At 43.9% G+C, this 24,810-nt stretch overlaps 1 protein-coding gene across 12 annotated transcripts in view; it reads left to right on the forward strand.

Moving 5' to 3' along the window:
• The window catches only part of PCDH15 (protocadherin related 15), a 771,473-nt gene that overhangs the window by 182,889 nt on the left and 563,774 nt on the right, over window positions 1–24,810 (forward strand). For all 12 annotated transcript variants that reach the window (XM_045024749.1, XM_045024750.1, XM_045024752.1 and 9 more), the window contains one exon: window positions 5,782–5,847. In XM_045024749.1, the coding sequence (XP_044880684.1) occupies window positions 5,782–5,847 (66 nt within the window). The remainder of the gene's footprint in view (window positions 1–5,781; window positions 5,848–24,810) is intronic.

Raw genomic sequence — 24,810 nt, forward strand, 5'->3', positions numbered from 1 at the left:
CACAAGGATAATCCATAGTCTAGACTTTCATTGGGCATCCTTTTCACCTTCCTCCTCTCCATTCTTACAATTGGGTTCTGGCTACAACCCTCATCTAACTTTGATTCATTTTTATTGCATAATACATTTCGGTAACTTTTGCTATTTGTAATAACTTTTTCTACAAATCTCTGACTAAGGATATCCTTGATATAACACTGTTTGCTTCTGACTTTCAATGTAATAGTCATTATAGCCCCACTCTTAATATTTTTTTTCACTATAATTTACAAAATCCTTGCCTGTCTTTAAATAGAAACTGCACCACAATTATGTAAGATTGTTTGTTTGTATTCCTTACTTATACAAACTACTAAAGAAGACATGGGGAGAGAAAAAAACAAAAAACTATTTGAGTGCAATTGAAGATGAGGTATAACAAGGAGAAAGACATGATCATGAAAGAATAGTTAATGAAAAGGAAAAAAAATAGGAAATCGGTTTAATTTTAAGAAAATATTTGTGTTTAATAAAGCATGTGTAATTCCTGGAAGTGTAAATGGCCTCACTTTAAATTCATTAGTTGATTAGTTGCTTATCAGACTAACCTATTATATGATAAATGACTGCTGAACCACTGGGTCATCATTCAATGAGCTGGTTGCCACTCAGCAATGAGAAGACACAAACCAGTAGTGAAAGTACCTTCGAGAGACCATCATTGTACCAAACTGGTGTGGAGTTTTTGTTTTTATTTATGTTCATTTAGCCTAGCTGTAAACCTCTTGACAAGAATTACAGTGAACTTCTAGCAATGATTAGAGTTACATCAGTTACATTAATGGCATTTTTATAACAACATGCTGTGGAAAAAAGAGAATCAGAACAAGATGATTTTCCATCTCTAGTGAACATGCAATCACTAATTGTTTCCCCACAGATGTGCTGCTAGTGGAGAAAAATGTAATGGGATGACAGCTGTGCTTTTCAGATGGGTCTATTTTTCCCTCTTAGACCCTTTTCAATATGTGAGTTAGTGTCTCGGTGCTCACTGACATGTAAAATCTAATTCATGAAAGAACATTTTGGAACATACAAAATATCTTGTACTGATATTATTCAGTCCATGTATGCCAATCAAACTGAAGAATGTAAAAATCAATAGCATAAAATTCAAGAAACTGTTCAATAAACATCCATTTAGAGTCCCTAAGGAACACAGTTAAAAGTCCTGAACTGCAAAACACATAGGTGTAAAATGTGTACAGACTTGTATGAAAAAAGTACAAGCAATGTCACTGAGATGCAGGTGGGGAGAGGGTCCTATGCTTTTATTTCCAAAGCAAGGGTTTGTTAGATTGGCTTGAAATAATTTAGAATTTAATTACCAAAAGTGTTATAGTTAGCGATTAGTTATCAGTATTGTTTCAGTTGTTATTGTTCATTTTGTCATTATTTACAACCCAGTGCAAATTTAACATTAACAAACGTAGTATGTTCTGCTTCCCTACATTGCTGATCCCTCTCCCTTTGGTCTTAAGAATTTGGCCTTGCTAATAGTCATCTGTAGAACTACAAAGATGTTGGTAAACAAAAGTTTCGTGCTAAAGAAATTTGTTCTCTAGTGCTTTGACCTGATCACAGAATTAAATAAATACCTCCTGCATTTTAAACCTACCTCAGAGACTTTGTCTACATTAGGAAAAGTAAAACCTAGGAAAGTAGGTGGCAGGGTAGCATTGTATATTAATGATGAGGTAGACTGTAAAGAAATTAGAAGTGATGGAATGAATAAGAGAGTCTGTAAATAGTAAAAGGTTCTATAGCCATATAAATAAAAAGAAAACAAGGAGAGAAGTGGGACCGCTAAGAACTGAGGCTGGCTAATAAAGAGCTTAGGTGTAGTAGCCGGATGGCTAATGGCAACAAGAGGATATGGAGGTAGAAATTACCACATCCAAGGTGGAAGTCAAACTCAAACAGCTTAATGGAACTACGTCAGTGGAGCTGGATAATCTCCATCCAAGAATATTAAAGGAACTGGCAGATGAAATTGCAAGCCTAATAGCAAGGATTTTTGACGAATCTGTAAACTCAGGGTTATACCCTATGACTGGAGAATTGCTGATATAGTTCCTATTTTTAAGGAAAGAAAAGAAGTGATCCAGGAAACTACAAGCCTGTTTGACTTCAGTTATATGCACGGTCTCAAATTTTGAAAGAGAAAGTAGTTAAGGACAGAGGTGCATGATAATTGGGGGAAAAAATACAACATGCTTTTACAAAGGGTAAATTGTGCCAAACCAACCTGATCTTCTTTGAGAAGATAACTGATTTTTTAGCAAAGGAAATGCAGTAGATCTAATCTACCTGGATTTCAGTAAGGCATTTGAGACAGTTCCACATGGGAAACTATGAGTTAAATTAGAGAAGATGGGGATTAATATGAGAATTGAAAGGTGGCTAAGGAACTGGTTAAAGGGGAGACTACAATGGGTCATACTGAAAGTTAAACTGTCCGGCTGGAGGGAGGTTACTAGCAGTGCTCCTCGGGGAACTGACTTGGGATGAATGTTATTTAACATTTTTATTACTGACCTTGGTACAAAAATTGAAAGTATGCTAACAAAATTTGCAGATGACACAAAGTTGGGAGGTATAGCCAATATGGAGGAGAACTTGAATATCATAACAAGAAGATCTAGATGACCTTGTAAACTAAAGTCATAGAAATGGGATGTAATTTAATAGTGCAAAGCGCAAGGCGCTAACAACAACAAGTTTTGCTATAACATGGGAACTCTTCAGTTGGAAGCCACAGAGGAAGAGAAAGACCTGAGTGTATTGACGGATCACAGGATGACTGTGAGCCATCAATGTCATATCACCGTGAAAAGGGCTAATGCAGTCCTAGGATGCATCAGGAAAAGTATTTCCAGTAGAGAATGGGAAATGTTAATACCTGTATACAAGGCACTGATGAGACCTCATCTGGAATACTGTGTGCAATTCTGGTCTCCGATGTTTAAGAAAGATGAATTTGAACTGGAACAGGTGCAGAGAAGTGCTAATAGGATGATCCGAGGAATGGAAAATCTACCTTATGAGAGGACTTGGTTTGTTTAACCTAACCAAAAGAAGGCTGAGGGGAGTTATGATTGCTCTCTATAAATACATCAGAGGGATAAATACTGGGCAGGGAGAGGAGTTATTTAAATTAAGCGCCAATGTGGACACAAAAACAAATGGATATAAACTAGCCATCAATAAGTTTAGGCTTGAAATTAGGCAAAGGTTTCTAACCATCAGAGTAGTGGAGTTCTGGACCAGCTTTCCAAGGGGAACAGAGGGGGCAAAACACCTAACTGTCTTCAAGACTGAGCTTGATAAGTTTATGGAGGGGCTGGAGTTATGAGACTGCCTACAATGGAACATGGCCCATCAGCAGCTGCCAGTAGCAAAAATCCCCAGTGGGTGGAGACAGAACACTAGATGGGGCAGGCTCTGAGTTACCTGGGAAAGAATTCTCTGTAGTATCTGCCTGGTGGGTCTTGCCCACATTCTCAAGGTCTAACAGATTGCCATATTTGGGGTCAGAAAGGAATTTTCCCCCGGGTCAAATTGGCAGAGACCTGGAGGAGTTTTCCATCTTCCTTGGCAATATGGGTCGCAGGTCACTGGCAGATTTAAACTAGTGTAAATGATTAATTCTCTATAACTTGACATCTTTAAACAATGATTTGAGGACTTCAGTAACTTAGCCAGAGGTTAGGGGTCTATTTCAGTAGTGGGTGGGTGAAGTTCCGTGGCCTGCGATATGCAGGAGGTCAGACTAGATGATTGTGGTAATCCCTTCTGACCTTAAAGTCTGAGTCTATGAGAACCTGTAATGAGTCACCGAGTAGTTGCATTGGGGGTAGCAAAAGTAAAATCCCTACTGTAAATTGGAAAAAGGCATTTATATCACTGTGTTTTCTGTCACTGACTCTGACTAGGATTAGACCACATGATGGTTAGAAACATCTGAGTTCTGTGTGCTCTCTGGACTCCACCTCTGCTATCACCAGTGGAGGAATACAGGTCCTAATTTTCCTATATATAGATGCAGCCTTAAAGAGTCCTCTCTATGGCCTGGGGCAAGTTGCTTAGCCCCAGATTTTTAAATGTGTTGTGGTAGCCATGTTGGTCCCAGGATATATGAGAAACAATGTAGGCGAGGTTTTTTTTATTTGACCAACTTCTGTTGGTGAAAGAGACAATTTTGAGCTTTCCTGAAGAAGACCTCTGTGGAGCTCGAAAGCTTGTCTCTCTCAGATATTTAAAGGTATTGCTTTGCTCAGTGTGGCAAGGCCTTAGTGACTTAGACAGGTAAATCCCATTTTCAAAAGTAGCTTATGGATTTAGGCACCTAAGTCCCATTGACTTTCAATTAGTCTTAGGTTCCTAGGAGACTAAATTACTTTTGAAAAGCCATTAAAGGCATGTCTATATGGAGATTTAGTGTGCAGCAAGCTGGGGTGTGAACCTACAGTGCACCAGCCTGCTGCACACTACAGAACTTTTAGTGCATGACAGCAGTGTCCACATGACCACTTAGTGTATGGCAGGGTAGAGCAGTGTAGATTTACACACCCCTTGCTGCACACTGACTCTCCATATAGCCAAGCCCTTAGCCATTTAAGTCATTTAGACCTTGCAATGTTTAGCAGAGTTATACCTAAATATCTTTAAAAATCTGTGAAATGGGAACAGTAAGATTTACCAATTCACCTACCCATTTCAGCGGTATTGTGAGACTCTTTGAAGGTGAAAAGTGCTTAGTATTGTAAACTAACAGCATTTCTCCAATGTATGGTTTAAAGGAGTAAACAAGATTTTTCTCCTGTTTAGTCTATATAGCTCAGCTGCTTCTAATACACACATCAAATTTTGTATACATGCCCTTATCTGTTAATTTAATAGACTACACATTTGTATTTAGTAGCTCTCAGCGTACTGCTTTGTATGTCTTAAAATCTGTCTTTAAACAACTACAACAAAATCTTACTTATTTTCTTTCATTATTCTGCTCTGCTTCCATTGATGACTCTAAACTTTTGACTCCAGACTGGCAATATGAGGGTAAGATGGCAAAATGTAACTTCCTGAACATTGCTTGTCTGTTTTTTTCGTTTTTATTCTCTTTAGAACATTATTAAAATTCTGTTCAGTCTCTTTAATTAGATCCTTTTGTTGCAACTAAATTCCAATCATATTTGTTTCAGTTGTGAAACTTAATTACAATGTATCCCTTTTAATCATTCCTTCATGTTCTCTGGGTTAAATTACCATTACATTATTTTTGTCCTGAAGGACTTCTGCTTCACAGTGGTCCCTACTGGTATATTTAGAGGAACTGGAATATAATTTTATGGTGTACAAGTGAATTGTATTGTGTTGTGATGTGGCAAAGACTTGGTGTGTGTATTCATGACATTAAAAGTACAAGTGTCATAACAAATAGAAACTAGTACAACAATTCATTATGAGAGCAGGTTGTGAAATTTTCATTTGCATGATGGGCCAGATCCTGAGGTTCTAATTCAGTACTTTCTCAGGAAAACTCCCATTTACTTCAATTAGAATTTGAATAAAGATTAAATAAAAACCTTGAGTTTGGGTCCTTTATACCAGTCATTAGCTAACAATTATCTTGGCCTTATCTTGCTTCAATGACCACTATCTCAGCCTGATTGTTTTATAGAATACAATATAGAGACCTTACTGTGGAGTTAGAAATAACTTCTGTTTTCATGTTTATAGACTGCAAGTTGGCCAGGGCAGGTCCTCCAGCCACAATAGTTCCTATAGATGAAGAAAGCCGAAATGGTGAGTGTGCTGCTTTTTTCTAAAAGATAATTACCTGGGCTATTATCTGCTTTACTCTCGGATCTGTAGTGATCACTGTTAAGAAATCAACACTGGTGGAATATACTCACTTTGCAATTATGACCACAGTAGCAGGGTTAAAATATTAGGCTCTGGGAATATCATTAATAATGTCTTCCATGTGTAGTTTTAAAACATCAGAATAAAAGTAATAAAAAATTCCTATTTATTCCATTGTTTCCTTAAATTATGTATCTTGATAACTTGTTTCTTGGTGCTAAATAGTCCATGTGATAATGGGATTGGTATTAAAAAGAGTATCTATACCATAATCGTTTAGGATTCATCACAGAGTAAGTACACCTGTTCAGTTGCTAATATCCAAATAATGTACCGAGTAACTGAGTTTTATTTTTTCGTGAGGGAAAAATACTTCGTCAGTCCTTGCCACATATGCAATAGCAACATATATACATAAATTGTTTTTATCAGTGTGTTTTCATTTTTGCTAATCTACAGCTATTTGCTAATTTGTTCCATGTTGGTTAATCAAATTTACAAATAAATAACCTGCTAGTTTGTTCTGCTAGATTAAAGAGTTAAATGTAGCAATCCTAAATGCCCAGTATCTTCGATTTATTGTATTAGTACTGATTTTTTTCATTATCAAATGCTTCATATACTGTATATACTCGTTCATAAGCTGAATGTTTTTAATAAAAAAAGGGAAGCACCAGAGAAAGGGGTCGGCTTATGAATGGATATAGAGAGGGAGAGGTGGGATACAGCCCCTCTCCACCAACAGAGGGAGCAAGGAGAGGCAGCACAGCCAGCAGAGCTAGAAGGGAAGAGGCAGGGCCAGAGTCTCTCGGCTTCTGGCCATGCTGCTCTGCCCCCAGCCTCCAAAGCAGCTGCAGCTCCGGGGCTGGCAGGTGGCAGTCGCGCCACTTGGCCCCTCCCCCCGGAGCAGGCTGCAGCCGCGCAGCTTGGCCCGCCGGAGCACGCTGCGGCCGTGCTGCCCGGCCCAGCCCACTGGAACATGCCGTGCTGCCCGGTCTGGCCCACTGGAGTAGGCAGTGGCCGCGCTGCCCAGCCTGCTGGAGCAGTTCCAGCCAGGCCAGAGACATCGTCCCCTGGCCCTCCCTAGATAAGGTGGGAAGGGATAGGATAGGGAGCGTGTGGGGGTCCCGGGCTAGGGGTGGGGTCATGTGGTGGGTGGTCAGAAGTGTTACTCCCCGACCCCCAGCTTCTCCCCCCAAAAAACATTTCCCCACCAGTTGCTGTCCCGGCCCGTCAAGGTAAGCAGCTGGCGCACTGGGACACTTTGTTTACTTAGGTTTATCTCCGTGCCTGCAGACACTTGAGGTAAACAAACTATCTTGGCCCACCAGCTTATCCTGATGGCCTGGGAGCCAAAGTTTGCTGACCCCTGAATTATAGGGTCAGCTTATGAATGGGTCATAAAAATTTTCCATTTTTACTTATCCATCTTGGGGGGGTCAGCTTATAAACAAACTGGCTTATGATCAAGTATATACAGTAATATATAGTACAATAGTTCAAAATTCTTTTAAGTTATCATCAACTTCTTTCCCTCAAGCAAAATAATTGAGGGTTTAATTGACAATACAAAAACAGTAAGTGGGTCTTCAACTGGATAGATGTCGTTGTGCTTGCTATTCTTTTTAATCTCAAGTATGGTAATTATTTGGGTTACATTGTATAGGTCAGTTTCAAAAAATAACAACTTTGAAATATAATACTTGTTTCATCATATACTTTAAAACTGCAATAAGCAAAGAGGAAGTATGATGAGAGGTAAAATTTCCAAGATGCCTGAGTGACTTAGGAACCACGTGTCACTGACTTTGAAAATGGAACCTAGGTTCCTTGGGCACTTGAAAATTTTATCTGGCTCAGAGTTATATGCACTTTCTAAACACCTTGGCCAAGATTTTCAAAAGTGAATGGTTATTTTGATTGCTTCAGCTTCTGACTTCTCAGGCTGACACACCTTACTGTGGCCTGATTTTCAAAGTGTTGAGCACCCAAAATTACTAGTCAGTCTTAAAAACCTTGGCTTCTAGAGCACATTGAGCTGTATTTAAAAACAGAACTGAATGGCATTTGAAAACCATTGAAGCCCTTTTCTCCCTTTAACAATTTTAATGAATGTTCTGAATCATTCTGTGATGGTTAGGGAAGGAATCCAGTTGTGCTTCCTGTGCAATTTGATAGGAGTAATAGCATTGTTATCTTCTGAGATGCCCATTCCTGAATTCAGTGGAACAATGAAAGTGATTTCTAAAGATTGCTTTGTTTTCCTCTTCCATGTGGTTTGTTGTATTACCTTATGCATCTGTCGGAACCAATGGTACTGCTTGCTAATGCTCATGAAATTTTGTAAAAGAAAAAAATAGTCTGCCTTCACTTTATTGTTCAAAATCTCTCCTGGCTGAGCCATAGGATTACCTAGCTGTTGACTATTTAATGTCTGTATTAAATTTATGCAACAGAACATAGCACTTAGAAATGCACACTTGAGCAGTAAGTAATAAGAGTTATACTAGGTATATACAGTGTGTGTCACTTGTGGTAGCTAAGAAGTTGTTTTCAGCTTTTGGTTTTGCAGATTTGTTAGGCAAAGAGTTGTGGATAGTTGAGGACACGGTGTGATTTATATTTGTTGGTGTATATGAGAAGAATGTAGTGCAATACAATGCAATACAAAACTAAGGGTTCTTACTATTAGACCACCTTTGCTCCTCATTGCTTGCCTGCCTGAAAACTGTTTCTGTGAGCTCACAACATGGGAGCAAAGTACTGTTTAGAATGGTAGAAGCTTATGTGCCTCCAGGACTATGCAAATTCTTCTGCTGGTATAGCTGCCAGTTTAATGTCCTTTTGCACTGAGAAAATGAAGATCTATTACTGCTAATATTCTATGGATTCATATTGCTCCCATATCCCATACTACTAATATTTCTATTGTATATAATGTGAATGTTGTTAAAGGCTCTACGAGAATGGATTTTAACAGTTGGTTATTTTTCCTTCTCCATGTGTTAACTTTCTTGGGGTCACGTCCACAGAAGCTCTGAAAGACTGGTCTGAGGAAAATTGCAGTAGTAATTGTATCTACATAGTAGGGGTAACAGCTGCAATTCTAGCAGGAATTTCTGTGAGTGGAGCCTGGAGACTCAAAGAAATATTATGCCTTTTTTCCTTGCATTTTGAACACCCACAGAAATAACTAACCAATGCAATATTAGTATTTTTTCAGTAGATAGCATTATCATATTTTCATCATTCAAAACAAAACTATAAACTGAATTATTTGCTTTTTATTTCATAGTATTTATGCAAAATTAACTTAATGATCTGTCTACATAAGAATGTTAAGGTATAAGATTGAAACTGAAAAATAGATGTATACAATCTTCTGTTACACCTAAGAATACTTACATATTCTGAAGCACGTAGTACCTTTTTTAGATTGTTTGTTTGTTCCTTCTACTTATACTAAAAAGCAATAATTTGGTACAATTGTTTTTTTGCTGGGTGGGATTCAGCTGGGTCTGCTTTCTTGCTTGTAACCCTCCATCTTGCCCATCCTCAGGGCTAGGCAAAGGGGAATCTGGGATGGGTAGGGGGACCTGGGTCCTTCTGCTCTACCAGGTCGTGGCCCAGGGCCCAGCGAGTCTGATAGTATGTCCCACCTCCTGCGCACATTCCCCTGATCCACTTCTTACCATACCTGCTCCCTCAGTTTGTGGCTTGGTTGTTGTTGGGTTACAGTCCTTTGCTTCAAACTGCAAAGTCTTGGGGCTGATGCAGGCGACCCTCTGGTGCCCTTGCACGTGGTTCTCTCTACCTCTTGAGTAATGTCTAAAAGGCTTGTGTGGGGGGGGGGCGGGGGGAAGAGCCTCAGTTGGACCTCTTCAGTAAGAGCTGCTTCTCCTACTGTTGCAGGGCAGCCCTCCCCCAGGAAATGGCTTCTCTCCTCCCTTTCCCACCTTGCCTGGGTTGCTGAAGCTCTCTCTATATTAGTCCTTTCCCCAGGCATCTTCGGCAGTGCCTGAGAGGTGGAACTTCCCTGGCCCAGTATTGCTCCAGCCCTTCCCATGCCCTCTGTATTAGTGTGGGATGTGTTAACCACATCACAGTATCCAATACCTTTTAGTGCCCATATGAATAAGGGTAACAATTCTTACTGTAATAGCAATATACTTGCCATTTGATCCTAAATTGACATTGTTCAGTAGTTTAGTATGCTATGGAAACTGCAAATGTGATACTGAAGCTTTGATAATGGAAGGCATTTGGACTATATGCAATTTTCTAAGATGCAGAGTTGTACACATACATTTCCAATGGCAAATTTATACTGTGCATTTCAAATTATTTCACCAAGGAAAATCAGTGCTCTTATAAGTGCATTGTATTTGTTACCATACATTCTTTTAAGATAAATGTAATGCCTGTTTTTTATTGTATTACTTACTTTAAAAAAAAAATTTAGGTTGTGAAATGCCAAGTTGTAAACAAACAAACAAAACCTTTATAAGCACAGTACTCTTTTGTACACTATATTTCCACATTTATGTAAACATTATAGGGCTGATTGTGCATCTGACACTCTAGTAAAACTGATGTAATGCTACTGAAGTCACATGAACTGCACTGGTGTAAATCTGGTGTGAGGATGCAGTACCTGCAACCTCAAAGGTGTGAGTGGGTATGAGCTTTCCCTGTCTGGGAAGAAAGGGGTCATGGATCCTTTAAGGATTCTCCTCCTGCAAGAGTTGGGAGGGGTGGACATGACCTGAGCTGGGGGCTGGTCAGGTGAAGGGCTCAGGTGACTCACTGGTTCCCAGCAGACTGAGGGAGGATATATATGCCCTGTCTTGCCTGATGGAGCCCTCTTTCAGTCCTGGATCAGCAGCTTTCACCCCCCACCCCCACTCCTGGGATTAATGTAGGACCTGCTCTGGAATCAGTCACTTTGGGACTGGTAAGAAATCTTTCTCTCTCTGCCAGATTAATTAAGACAGAGTGTTTTTTTTTTCTCCTTTCCCCCAGCAGCTCCAAGACTTGACTTAGTAGGTCAGTAAGTAGCTTTCAAGTTGTCACAACTTAGCATGTATCAGGTATCCAGTGCTGGTACTCTTTCTGTAAGGGGTTCAGTTCCCTGACATACTGAAGCTGGAAGTGGACTTAAGGGAAGGCATCCCTTAAAGAAGCTGTGGAAGAGGGTCGGGGCTCCTAACATCTAATACAATAAGGAGCCAACTACCTTTTCCCAGCTCCTTAACTCTCACATGAGGGATGGGTGGTGAGGTTCAGCAATGGGCTGAGATCATGGATGGATGGGTTCTTAGAGGATGGTTAGTGGTAAAGGCCAGAAAAGGAAGTGAGCTTTTAGGAGTAACTTGGAAGACAACAAGGAGGCATGGCACACTGAATCAAGGAGAGAATTCCAGGTAGAGGTTTGCAAGTGACAGGAGGCAAGAGCATGGTAAGGTGTGAGGCATTGGAAGAACATACAAAAGACCAATCCTGGAATGAATGAATCCTCCTCTTCATAAGTTAGAAAGTCATCATTTCCCAGACACTAATGTCTGTAGCATCTAGCCATTATTTCATATACAGTAACTCCTCACTTAACGTTGTAGTTATGTTCCTGAAAAATGCGACTTTAAGCAAAATGATGTTAAGCGAATCCAATTTCCCCATAAGAATTAATGTAAATGAGGGGGTTAGGTTCCAGGGAATTTCTTTTCACCAGACAAAAGACTACACACACACACAGTATAAGTTTTAAACAAACAATTTAATACTGGTACACAGTGATGATGATTGTGAAGCTTGGTTGAGGTGGAGGAATCAGAGGGTGGGATATTTCCCTTACTGCTAAATGATGAACTAGCAATTGTCTGAGCCCTCAAGGGTTAACTCTCACAGTCTACAAGGCAGCAGGGATGCAGGGACATATGCACATTTCCCTTTTAAGTACACTGCCTTGTTAATTAGATTAGCATTCTGAGACCACAGCTGCTTCAGGCCCCCTCCATCTTGAGCCCCTGCCCTATGGAAGATGGGGTAAGCAGGGTACAGGAGCACGGGGGACATGGATACCCTTACATTAGCCCCCTTCCCTCCCCCCTGCACAGCAAGCAGGAGTCTCAGGGAGTAGCTTTAAGGCAGAGGGCCGGAGCAGCACATGGCAGTGGGAGGAGGGACAGCTGCAATTGCTAGCCTGCTGGGCAGCTGCTGCCCAGGGAACTTAAGGAAGCGGGGAGCTGATAGGGGGGCTGCCGGTCCACCCTGGTTCCAAGCCCCCACCAGCTAGCTGCAACGGGCTGCTCTTCCTGCAAGCAGTGGACAAAGCAAGCGGCTGCCAAACGACGTTAGAGGGAGCATTGCACAACTTTAAATGAGCATGTTCCCTAATTGATCAGCAACGTAACAACAAAACAACATTAAATGGGACGACTTTAAGTGAGGAGTTATATTAACACATACACTAATTGTCTTAGGTGATTAGGTGTCAGGTTTTTTTTACAATGGTTTACAACTTCCTGTGTGTGCCTTTTGGAGAAATTTGGTTGTTTCGGATGGGTGTCTCAAATGAGCAGAACCCAGATTCACAGAACTGCCTTTTTAATGGCACATAGGCCATCCAGGTCATATTACCCTCCCACATTGGGAGTGCACATGAGAGTTATTACAATCCTACATAGATATTTAGGCGAGGGATCGGGTCCAGGGTAAGGAACTGTGCAGAGTAGAAAATAAGACACAGCATATACCTAATAAAGTCTCTTATCTTCTCTTAAGCTGCTCTGCAATTGTGCATTATGGAAGTTTTGGGGGCATCCTATGTAGCACCCCTGCTTCAGGACCAGTGTTCACAGCATTTTGCAATTTGTGTGACTTTGCTTATGTTGTGTTTGAGCAATAAAAAGGAAAGGAAAGTAATTTTACAGGTAGTTGAATGGGCCCTTTAAAGCCTCCTTCAAAATCCTGAAGTCATGGATCGTTGTTATTGACGTTACTTGGGTTTATTTATTGTAATCCTCAATAGGCTTTGAGCAATAATGATATTTGGTATTTTAATAGAGGCAAACTACACGGGGTAATTTTAAATATAATCTATATATATTTAAAAAGTTATAGTATAATATAGCTTTTCAGAGTCCCGTTTATGATGTTGGGAACGCAAACCTTTAAAACATACTAAAATGGAACTGAATTAAAAACTGGGGATTTGTGTGCTCTAATAACCCAGTAAAATGTGCATATATACATTTAACTTTCACTCAGTGAACAAACTTATCAACTCCTAGAAGTAGTTAATTAACTAGGAACATTTGCAAGTAGCAAAACATGTTTTATTTAATCATGCTGAATGTTGCTTCATTGAGTCATTTCCAAATCAATTAATGTCTGGAAAACAGCAAAACTGTTCCAAATCACTGATGTCCAAAGCAAAATATGTATTCCTTGGTTTCACTTTAAACCACATTACTGCCTATTGGTCTATTAAATATCTGGTAAGTGATCAGCCTAAATATTATACATTTCATAATTGCTTACTATTAGGCGGTATCTTTATATAATGTAATTGAATTGCAGCTCTAATAAATAACCCCATTAACCTGTAAGATTGGTTTTAAAATACAGTGCTATAAAAAAATGCAATCATTCGATAATAGCTGACTGTTTTCTTTTCAAGAAAACTGTGAATGTTTGGTGCATAATGTATATTTAACTCTGACACTATAACTTTATGGTTAACATGATTTGCTTAGATTGTTGCTCAATATCTTTATCCACTGACAAGTTTAGTTATTCAGTCCTTTATTTTCTACTTTGAAGTAGCTTGTCAAACAAACCTTAGAAATGATCCAAAAAAAGACACCTATGCAATATTTTTCAGGCTTTTTTTCTTCAGTGAAGAATTGCTCATGTGAAAAATAAGACCTCAAAGTCTCACTGGCAATAGACAGACAAATATAAATAAGGAAGCTGATAAAGCATAACAAGAACTGTTCAATTTTAATGCAACTCTGGGGAAGTCTGTCAACAATCCTGGAAACTGTCACTGTTAGATTTTAAATTGGTGAATGGGCTTCTTTAACAGTAATAATAAAAAAGGTTTTGATACCTAATGCTGTTAATATTACTGACAACACCATTAATGACAGGAAATGTTGCCTCTAGGCAGGGCCGGCTCCAGAGCCCAGCGGGGCAAGCACCCGCCTGGGGCGGCCCTTTCCCGGGGGGGCGGCAGGCTGGGCCGGCGGACCTGCCGCAGTCATGCCTGCGGGAGGTCCACTGGAGCCCCGGGAGCAGCGGACCTGCCGCAGGCATGACTGCGGAGGGGACGCTCGGCCGGCGGCCCCCGTGGACCTCCCGCAGGCATGACTGCGGACGGTTCGCTGGTCCGGCGGCTCGGCTGGACCTCCCGCAGGCATGACTGCGGCAGCTCAACCGGAGCCGCCGGACCTGCGAACCGCCTGCAGCTGCGGGAGGTCCAGCCGAGCCGCGCGACCAGCGGACCCTCTGCAGTCATGCCCGCGGGAGGTCCGCTGCTCCCGCGGCTCGGGGGCGCCTCCCGGGCATGACTGCTTGGGGCGGCCAAAAACCTAGAGCCGCCCCTGCCTCTAGGAGATCTACTAATTTTTATAGTTCAGTGAATCTGTTAATAACCATTTGCTTTAGTTAGCCCGCCCTTTTGTTAGGGAAAGAGTTGCGGATAGTCGAGGACACTGTGTGATTTATATTTGTTGGTGTATATGAGAAGAATGTAGTGCAATACAATGCAATAGAAAACCAAGGGTTCTTACTATTGGACCACCTTTGCTCCTCCTTGCTTGCCTGCCTGAAAACTGTTTCTGTGAGCTCACAACATGGGAGCAAAGTACTGTTTAGAATGGTAGAAACTTATGTGCCTCCAGGACTATGGAAATTATTCTGCTGGCCTTGCTGCCGGTTTAATGTCCTTTTGCACTGAGAAAATGAAGATCTATTACTGCTGGGGCAGGGGACAGAAGCTTGGTCCTGCTGGCTCTTCCCCTAGTGTGCTGGGTTCCTGCCCCTCCTCCGCCTCTCTGTCCCTCCTTCCCTGCTGGCCGATTAGCTGATGGCCCTTGTGAGGGAGGGGGTCGGGAATGAGCAGAGTCAGCATGCTTGCTGCTCCTGGTGGAGGCAGAGAAGAAGCGGGGGCAGGGCCTTGGGGAAGGGATGGTTGTGGAATAGGGGCATATCCCCTCCAGCCCCCTGCCCTGACCCCCCCAACCCCTCAGCCCTCTGCCCTGACCCCCTGTCACACACACCCAGCCCTGTGCCCTGAGCTCCGCACCCCCCGCCAGGCCCCTGCCCTGAGCCCTGTACCCCCCTCATAAACACCCAGCCCTCTGCTTGACTCCCTCACCCCCCTCCATGACCCCAGCCCTGACTCTGGCACCCCCACACATACCCCACCCCACCCTGACACCTGCGCCCCTCACATACCCCCAGCCCTCTGCCCTGAGCCCTGACCCCCCCCCAGCCCTCTGCCCTGAGCCCTATGCCCCGCACACACCCAGCCCTCTGCTTGACTCCTTCACCCCCCCACGACCCCAGCCCTGACTCTGGCACCCCAACACATACCCAGCCCCCCACCCCCTGCCCTGACTCTTGCACCCCCACACCCCATGCACCCCCCACATCCTGACTCTTGCACCCCTACATCCCCACCCTGAGCACCAAATGGGAGCTCCTGCCCCCCCAACCCTGAGCCCCCTCCCTCATTCTAGCTCCTGGCCAGACCCTTCACCTCCCGTCCTGTGCTCAGTGTACTCTCACCCTCAGCTCAGTGCAGAGAGAGGAAGAGAATGGGCCAGAACCAGGGAGAAGGTAGGTACCCACTGTATGTGGGCAGGGCCAGGACCCCAGACTGGCAGCAGGTTGAGCGGGTCTGGCAGCCGGAATCCTGGCTGGCAGGAGCCGGCGGATGGAACTCCTGAGTGGCAGTGGGCTGAGCCGCTCAGCCCACTGCCAGTCTGGAGTCCTGCCCGCCGACCCCACACAGCCTACTGCCGGTCTGGGGTTCTGGCTTCCGGACCCTTGCCAGCCGGGGTCCCGGCTGCAGGCCCCACTCAGCCCACTGCTGGCCTAGGTGAACAGAACCCCAGACCAGCAGTGGGCTGGTGGCATAAGATCAACATTTTAATTTAATTTTAAGTGAAGCTTCTTAAGCATTTTGAAAACCTTTGTTTATTTTACAATACAATAGTTTAGTTATATAATATATAGACTTATAGAGAGACCTTCTAAAAAACATGAACATGTATTACCGGCACACAAAACCTTAAATTAAAGTGAATAGATGAAGACTTGGCACACCACTTCTGAAGGTTGCCGATCCCTGCTCTAGAGATTCTGCACTTACTTACAACTGGTGTAAGTTACAAGTAACACCATATAGAGTATGGTGGAATTATTCCAGATTTACACTGGCATAAATAAAAGCAGAATCTGGCTGTTCAATAATCTCATCATAAATAAAAAGCTGCAGGCCTTATGTACATAATGTAATTGTGCCCCCCCCAGCTCAATTAATAAACATGTTTTATTTTTTCTGCCTTCCTTTTATCTTGTTACTTTTTCATGTTTCTCTGTTTCTCATTTTATGCTATCATAGTGGTGTTGCATACTAATGGAAATAATAATCAGCCCTTCTTCGTATATCAAATTTCTCCAGGCCCTTCTCACACAGATTTTACATTGCTATAGCTCCACTTATTTTATTGGAGTTGTTATTACAGATTTATATTATATAGGTGAGAGCACGGTCAGGCCTCTGATTTCCAAACTGTACTTCTGGGCGTATTTCAGTACCTGTGCATCTCTTGCTGTCCTTGCAATGGTGTTACTTTGGTTATTTTAATCTTGAATGACTATAGTGCTTGTGAAAGGTGCCAGATTACAAAATCTTGAGTTGTGGAGTGGCAGTGCAAATTTCTCGACCACACTGATGTGTTTTAACTTTGTTATGCAGTGACAAAGCTACTGTGTTTGCCATAACGGATGTTCTGTTACTCTTGTACTGCATTTTCTTTGCTTTGTACAGATCTGATGAACATAACAGTAAAAAAGTATTTGTCAGAATATTGTTTACAGATTTTTTTAAATTTACACATTTTTGTCAGCTCTAAACACTTCGCATGTGAGCTTTTATGGTTTCAATAACAAGGGTATGGCATCAAGTCAGAGGTTTGTTCTTCTGTTTCCCACCCAAGTGGAGGGCAGCTAGGGAACTGTCAGAGGATTGGGGACCAGGGTTATGCAGCAGTCACAGCACTGGCCTCCTCCTAAGTGGCAATGGCGCAGTCAAAGATGGGACCCAGGCCCATAACAGTGGCCATTCTGGATACCATGGTGTGTCCATCCTCCAGCTAGAACTTTCCCCTCTTCCCCCTCATTTGGTTTATTCAAGAGTGCAACAAGGGCATTGTTAACAAGATTGGTGCCAAGCAGCCTTTTCTACCACAAGAGATAAAGCAGCCACTACCTCACTATTGCATCCTCTTCCTCATGACCAGACGAGGCTATGGAGGCGACACACAACTCACCATTGCCAGAGAACCACAGGGATCATCAAGATCTTGTGAGAAGGGTGGCCTTCATTCTTGACATTCAGGTGGAGGAGGTCAGTGAGAACTCTCACAAGTTGGTGGACATTCTGGTATCAGTGGGCCCTTCTAAAATGGAGTGGGTCAGAATGACTCCTACCACCCCAATGGTTGATGTAAGAAGAGCGGGCACAGAGAAAGGATCACAGGCAGTTGGTGTAACATAGATCAGTCTTCAGACTGCTGTAACTCACTCTGGGGGACTGGACTGGTGCAAAGCAGCTTAAAGACACTTTTGCACAAACCCTGACACCCTGTGCTCCGTTCTTTGCTGATTGCCTGCAGCAGAGGGTTGGAATACTGATCCATATCTTGGAACAAGATGATAATGAAACTCAAAGTTGAATTACCATTACCCTTCCTCCCAAATAAACATAATAAAACAAAACAAATGAAAATATTGTTGGCATACAACAAACAGTTATTTTAAACAAGAAAAAATAGCCGGAAAGAAAATGGTATTGTTTTCAGTGTCAGTAATCTTTTGAGCCAAATATGTGTGAGGCACTGTTAATAATCAGTTTAGTTTGAGAGAAATTTAACCATGGTGCAGAGGACCACCTTAGATGAGCTAGACCAGGGGTCGGCAACCGGTGGCTCGTGGCTACCCTGGCGGGCCGGCCCAGTTTGTTTATCTGCCGCGTCGGCAAGTTCGGCCGATCGCGGCTCCCACTGGCCGCGGTTCGCGGTCCCAGGCCAATGCGGGAGGCAGGAAGCGGCGCGAGCCGAGGGATCTTCTGGCCGCGGCTTCCTGCCTCCCGCATTGGCCTGGAACCGCGGCCAGTGGGAGCCGCGATCGGCCGAACTTGCCGACGCGGCAGATAAACAAACTGGCCGGCCCGCCAGGGTGCTTACCCTGGCGAGCCGCGAGCCACCGGTTGCCAACCCCTGAGCTAGACAAAGGGAAAGAAAAAGTCCTGTACATTAAAGCTGTCTTCTACCCCCAGCTTTTCAAAGACTTTTTTGAAAAGATGGGGTACAGGAGACTTTGTGTAGCTTGTTTTTCTTTTCAACAATTTCTTCTTTTTCTACTGTTCACACAAACAGTTGGCCCTTACTTTTCCTCTGTCTCTACCCCATATATCATACTCCTTGATATATATAAAATTGTGTGTGTGTGTGTGTGTGTGTGTGTGTGTACACCATATACCAAACTGGAAAAAGACTTATATCACATATATAATGTAAACTTCAGCAATGTTACATCACTTTTTAATTTACAGTGTGTGGAAATCTATGGGATGAAGAGTATGAAATCAGAAGAGAGCACCAGGTGACCAGTATAGTCTTTGTTTTATTAATGCCCATTTATTCATTTTCATCCTCAAGCTTACATTTGTAGGGATTTGGCATTAATGACTTAATTGAAACTTCACAAATTTATGTGGTGTTGAATGCTTTTCTTCAATCATAGATTTACAATGTGTTTTTGACTAAGGGCAACTGTATGAAGATTGAAGGATCCATAGAAGGAATGAATTTTTTTTCTTTTTTCCATTTTTATTCATAAACAGACATTAAAATTAGTAATGTTTGGTTATCTCAAGATCATGTTGAAAGGATCTAGGTAACTTACAGAGAAGCTACATTGCTTGTGTTGACTAGCTGAACTTCTTCTAACAATTCCTCCCCTCTGTTCCCTGTTCACGCCATTTGGGGCAGATTCCCATTTCAGTTACGTTGCTGTAAATTCAGAATAAGTCCACTCAAGAAAATGGAACTACATTGGATTTATGCTATTGTGTTTGTGAATCCGGCCCATTGTTTCGCTCAAATACATGCCTTTTGTAGAAAGAGAGTGATTGGTTTCTTAACAAAATAATTCTAAAGACACCTGATTCCAGACAGTTCTATGGTTTAGCAGTCAAAAACATAACCAGATCCAGCTGAAGTTGGCTGAAAGTTGAAGTTTGAACCATTTAAACTGGAAATAAGGTGGGCAATTAACTATTGGAACAATTTACGAAGGGAAGTGGTAGATCATCACTAAAAAGATCAAGATTTCAAAAAGTGATTTGTACTTTTGGCTACCTCCATTCTTGAGTACCCAACTTGAGACAACACAATAGTATGTGGCTTTCAGAGAGTTTGTGCTCACAACTTCTTAAGATGAAGTCCTTTAAGATGCCTCAAGTTGGGCACCTTAAAATTGAGGCACCTAAAATCACTGATTTTCATAAGTAATTTCTAAAAGTTAAACTCCAGTTCAACCACATATTGCTAGATTTGTGAAGGAATTACTGGATGAATTCTATAGACTGTGTTATGCAAGAACTCAGATTAGAGGACCATAATAGTCCCTTCTGGCCTTAAAGTCTATAACTTCATTAAACCAGAAAAAACACGGTGTGGGGTTTTTAAAAAAAAATTCTCTTTTTTTTTACTAAACACTATATAGCAGTGGTGGCAACCTGCGGCCCGTGCGCTGCACGCAGCTCATCAGGTTAATCTGCTGGCGGGCCGCAAGACAGTTTTACATTGACCGGCCACAGGCACAGCTGCCTGCAGCTCCCAGTGGCCGTGGTTCGCCATTCCCAGCCAAAGAGAGCTGCAGGAAGTGGCACGGGATGCAGGGATGTTCTGGCCGCTGCTTCACGCAGCTCCCATTGGCCAGGAACGGTGAAATGCGGCCACTGGGAGCTGCAGGCAGTCATGCCTATGGACAGTTAATGTAAACAAACTGTCTCGCGGCCCTCCAGCAGATTACCTGATGGGCCGCATGCAGCCTGTGGGCCGCAGGTTGCCCACCAGTGCTGTACAGTATGTAATCTCCATAAATAACATTAATACTTTCTAACTTCATAGGACAAATTTGAGGGTCTTTTCTAGTGAAAATTATTCTCATAATGACACACAGTGTCACCTTCAACTTCTAAAACTTTATGAAATATTCAGTTTTGACCATTCATATGTTCAGAATGCTTGTACTCCTTAGATAGTCTGATGCTGTTCAACACAGTCATATTCTCAGGCCATCAAAGTTTATCTCTCCCAAATGCAGAACAGCACAAGGTATTTGATCAATTTCATTCTTCGTTAACTTGAACAAGAGAAAGCTAAAGTGCATTTGTATGTGAGAAAAATAATTTTGCTTGCAACATTCTTTGAATGGATTTCTTTTTTCCCTTACTGAACAGGGAAAATGAAATGAAAATAAAGGGCGTGGGAGTAGAAGTATTATACAACAGATATTTTTCGTCCACTGATATTTTATGCTATGCCAGTGGTTACTTATTAAGTCCCAACACTAGTTAACAGAACTGCATAATGGCGTGCTTAACAGTGAATTTTTCAGTCTACTTACATTTCTGCAGTCACAATGAGTATGAAATAGCATGTGTATCTGCTGGGAGACCAGTATGTGTATGTGGGGAGGCACCTAAATAAATAAGTGCCATGGTTGTCTATTCCTAATAAGCTAAGGGTATGTCTACACTACAAGAGTAAGTTGAATTTGTGGAATCGACCTTACAAAGTCGAATTTGTGTATCCACACTAAGGACACTAATTTGACTTTGTGAGTCCACACTAACGGGGCAAGCGTCGACATTGGAAGCGGTGCACTGTGGGCAGGTATCCCGCAGTCCCCGCTGCCCATTGGAATTCTGGGTAGAGCCCCCAATGCCTGCTGGGGGAAAAAATGTGTCGAGGGTGGTTTTGGCTAACTTTCATCATTCAACCGTCACTCCCGCCCTCCCTCCCTGAAAGCGCCGGCAGGAAATCTGTTCGCGCACTTTTCTGGTCAGTGACAGCGTGGACGCCACAGCACTGCGAGCATGGAGCCCGCTGCGATCATCGCTGCACTTATGGCCGTTGTCAACTCCTCACACCTTATTGCCCACCTCTTCCACAGTCAGCTGCTGAGAAATCGGGCGAGGAGGCTCTGGCAGCACGGTGAGGACATGAAGTGTCAGAGTGGCACAGACCTCTCAGAAAGCACAGGATCCCGCGCCGTGGAGATCATGGTGGCAATGGGTCATGTTCATGCTGTGGAACGGCGATTCTGGGCCCGGGAAACAAGCATGGACTGGTGGGACCGCATAGTGCTGCAGGTCTGGGATGAATCACAGTGGCTGCGAAACTTTCGCATGCGTAAGGGCACTTTCCTTGAACTCTGTGACTTGCTGTCCCCTGCCCTGAAGCGCAAGGACACCTGGATGCGAGCAGCCCTGACTGTGTAGAAGCGAGTGGCCATAGCCCTCTGGAAACTTGCAACGCCAGACAGCTACCGGTCAGTAGCGAACCACTTTGGCGTGGGCAAATCTACCGTGGGGGTTGCTGTGATGCAAGTAGCCCACGCAATCGTTGAGCTACTGCTCTCAAAGGTAGTGACCCTGGGAAACGTCCAGGTCGTCATAGATGGCTTCGCCGCGATGGGATTCCCAAACTATAGATGGAACTCACATCCCTATCCTGGGACCGGCCCACCAGGCCAGCCAGTATATTAACCGAAAGGGCTACTTTTCAATGGTGCTGCAAGCACTGGTGGACCATAGGGTACCATAGGGGACGCTTTACCAACATCAATGGCGGGTGGCCAGGCAAGGTTCATGACGCGCGTGTTTTTAGGAACTCTGGTCTGTTTAGACGCCTGCAGGAAGGTAGTTTCTTCCCGGACCACAAAATGTGGGGATGTGGAGATGCCTACAGTGATCCTCGGGGACCCGGCCTACCCGCTAATGCCCTGGCTCATGAAGCCCTATACAGGCGCCCTGGACAGTGACAAAGAACTCTTCAACTACCGGCTGAGCAAGTGCAGAATGGTGGTGGAGTGTGCTTTTGGACGTCTCAAGGGGAGATGGAGGAGCTTACTGATTCGCTCGGATCTCAGCGAAACCAATATCCCCATTGTTATTGCAGCTTGCTGTGTGCTCCACAATCTCTGTGAGAGCAAGGGGGAGACCTTTATGGCGGGATGGGAGGTTGAGGCAAATCGCCTGGCTGCTGATTACGCTCAGCCAGACACCTGTGCGATTAGAAGAGCCCAGCGGGACGCGCTGTGCATCCGGGAGGCTTTGAAAGCTAGGTTCCTCAGCGAGCAGCGTGACCTGTGACTATTCAGTTTCTTTACAGAGAAGCTGAACCTGCCACTGTTTCTTTACCCAGTTACTGTTGACTATCCTCTGCAGTTACATACCCCGTTCACCCCATTTCCCCCCTTCCAACACACGTGTTTAAAATAAAATACATGTTCCATTGTTACTTAACAAACGTTTCTTTATTAATGACTTTGCGTTAAAGGGTTGAAACTGGGACGCAGACTGTGCTCGGTAGGGTGTGTAGTGATGTAAAGACCGCCTCTAAACTCGAAGAATGACAGGCTCCTGCTCCTACAGCGGTCCGCAGTGCCGGACTGGTTGTTTCAATGGAGCCTGCCATCCCTCCTTTTTGGGACTCTGTGTGCGGGGGCTATGTGACCTTGTTGCGGGGGAGGACGGTTACAGATTCCCCTGCTGCGTGGCTCTGTGGTCCAGGACAAGGACCGCTGCATAAGATCTATAACCGCCCTCCCCGCTACAAAGTCACGTACCCCCCCACCCACACAGAACATGGAAACCACCTCCCATACCGACTAGGATGCCTACTGACTGCACTGTGTGTGTGTGACCTGCTGCTGATCCTGCCCCTGTGTCTGTACCCTGGTAAAGGTGACTGTCCTATGCAATTACCAACCCCCTTCCCAACCCCCCCCCCTTCAAACACAGTCTTCTGTACAAAAACATGACAGAAACAGTAATTAACAGCAAAGTACTTTTAATAATCAACTAGACAGTTAGGGGATGAAACTGGGATTGGGGCTTGGGTGAGTCAGGAAGGGAAGGACTTCTCAAAATTTAGGGAATGAGAGCTTTTGGGTAATTGAGCACTCTCCTGGGGTGCAGTGACAGTTTTCATGGCCCCTGGCGCTCCTCCTTCTTGTTATTTTGGGTGAGTGGGGTATGGGACTTTGTGGCGGGGGAGGGCGGTTGCAGATACACTGCAGGGGGCTCTGTCCTCCTGCCTGCGGTCCTGCAGAACATCCACAAGGCGCCAGAGCGTGTCCATTTGCTCCCTCATTAGTCCAAGCAGCGTTTGAGTCGCCTGCTTGTCTTCCTCACGCCACCTCTCCTCCCGTTCGCTGTGTGAGCGCTGGTACTGAGGCCTTGTCTACACTACAAGACTATTTCGAATCAACTTAGTTCGAATTTGTGGATTCGACCTTATGAAGTCGAATTTGTGTATCCATACTAAATACACTAATTCGAATTTCTGAGTCCACATTCACGGGGCCAGCGTCGACTTTGGAAGCGGTGCACTGTGGGAAGCTATCCCACAGTTCCCGCAGTCCCCACTGCCCATTGGAATGCTGGGTAGAGCCCCCAATGCCTGCTGGGGGGAGAAATGTGTCGAGGGTGGTTTTGGGTAAGTGTCGTCATTGAACCGTCAATCACAACCTCCCTCCCTCCCTCCTTGAAAGCGCCTGCGGGCAATCTGTTCGTGCACTTTTCTGGTCAGTGACAGCGTGGACGCCACAGCACTGCAAGCACGGAGCCCGCTGCGATCATCGCCGTTTTCTCCTCCTCGCACTTTATCGTCCACGTCTTCCACAGTCAGCTGCTGAGAAATTGGGCTACTTTTCAATGGTGCTGCAAGCACTGGGGGACCATAGGGGACGTTTTACAAACATCAACGTCGGGTGGCCGGGCAAGGTTCATGATGCGTGTGTTTTCAGGAACTGTGGGCTGCTCAGACGCCTGCAGGAAGGTAGTTTCTTCCCGGACCACGAAATAACTGTTGTGGATGTGCAGATGCCTATAGTCATCCTCGGGGACCCAGCCTGCCCGCTAATGCACTTGCTCATGAAGCCCTATACAGGCGCCTGGGACAGCGACAAGGAACTCTTCAAATACCAGCGAGCAGCGAGCAGCGTGACCTGTGACTGTTCAGTTTCTTTACAGAGAAGCTGAACCTGCCCCTGTTTCTTTACCCAGTTACTGTTGACTCTCCTCTTCGGTTACATACCCCGTTCACCCCGTTACCCCCACTTCCAGCACACGTGTAAAAATAAAATACATGTCCCATTATTACTTAACAAAGGTTTCTTTATTCATGACTTTTCGTGAAAGGGTTGAAACTGGGACGCAGGCTGTGCTGGGTAGGGTGTGCGGTGATGTAAAGACCGCCTCTAAACTCAAGGAATGACAGGCTCCTGCTCCTAGAGCGGTCCGCAGTGCTGGAATGCTTCTTTCAACGGAGCCTGCCATCCCTCTTTATGGAATTCTGTGTGCGGGCGGATATGTGA

The sequence above is a fragment of the Mauremys mutica genome, chromosome 7 (assembly GCF_020497125.1).
Source record: "Mauremys mutica isolate MM-2020 ecotype Southern chromosome 7, ASM2049712v1, whole genome shotgun sequence".
Classification (NCBI taxonomy): domain Eukaryota; kingdom Metazoa; phylum Chordata; order Testudines; family Geoemydidae; genus Mauremys; species Mauremys mutica.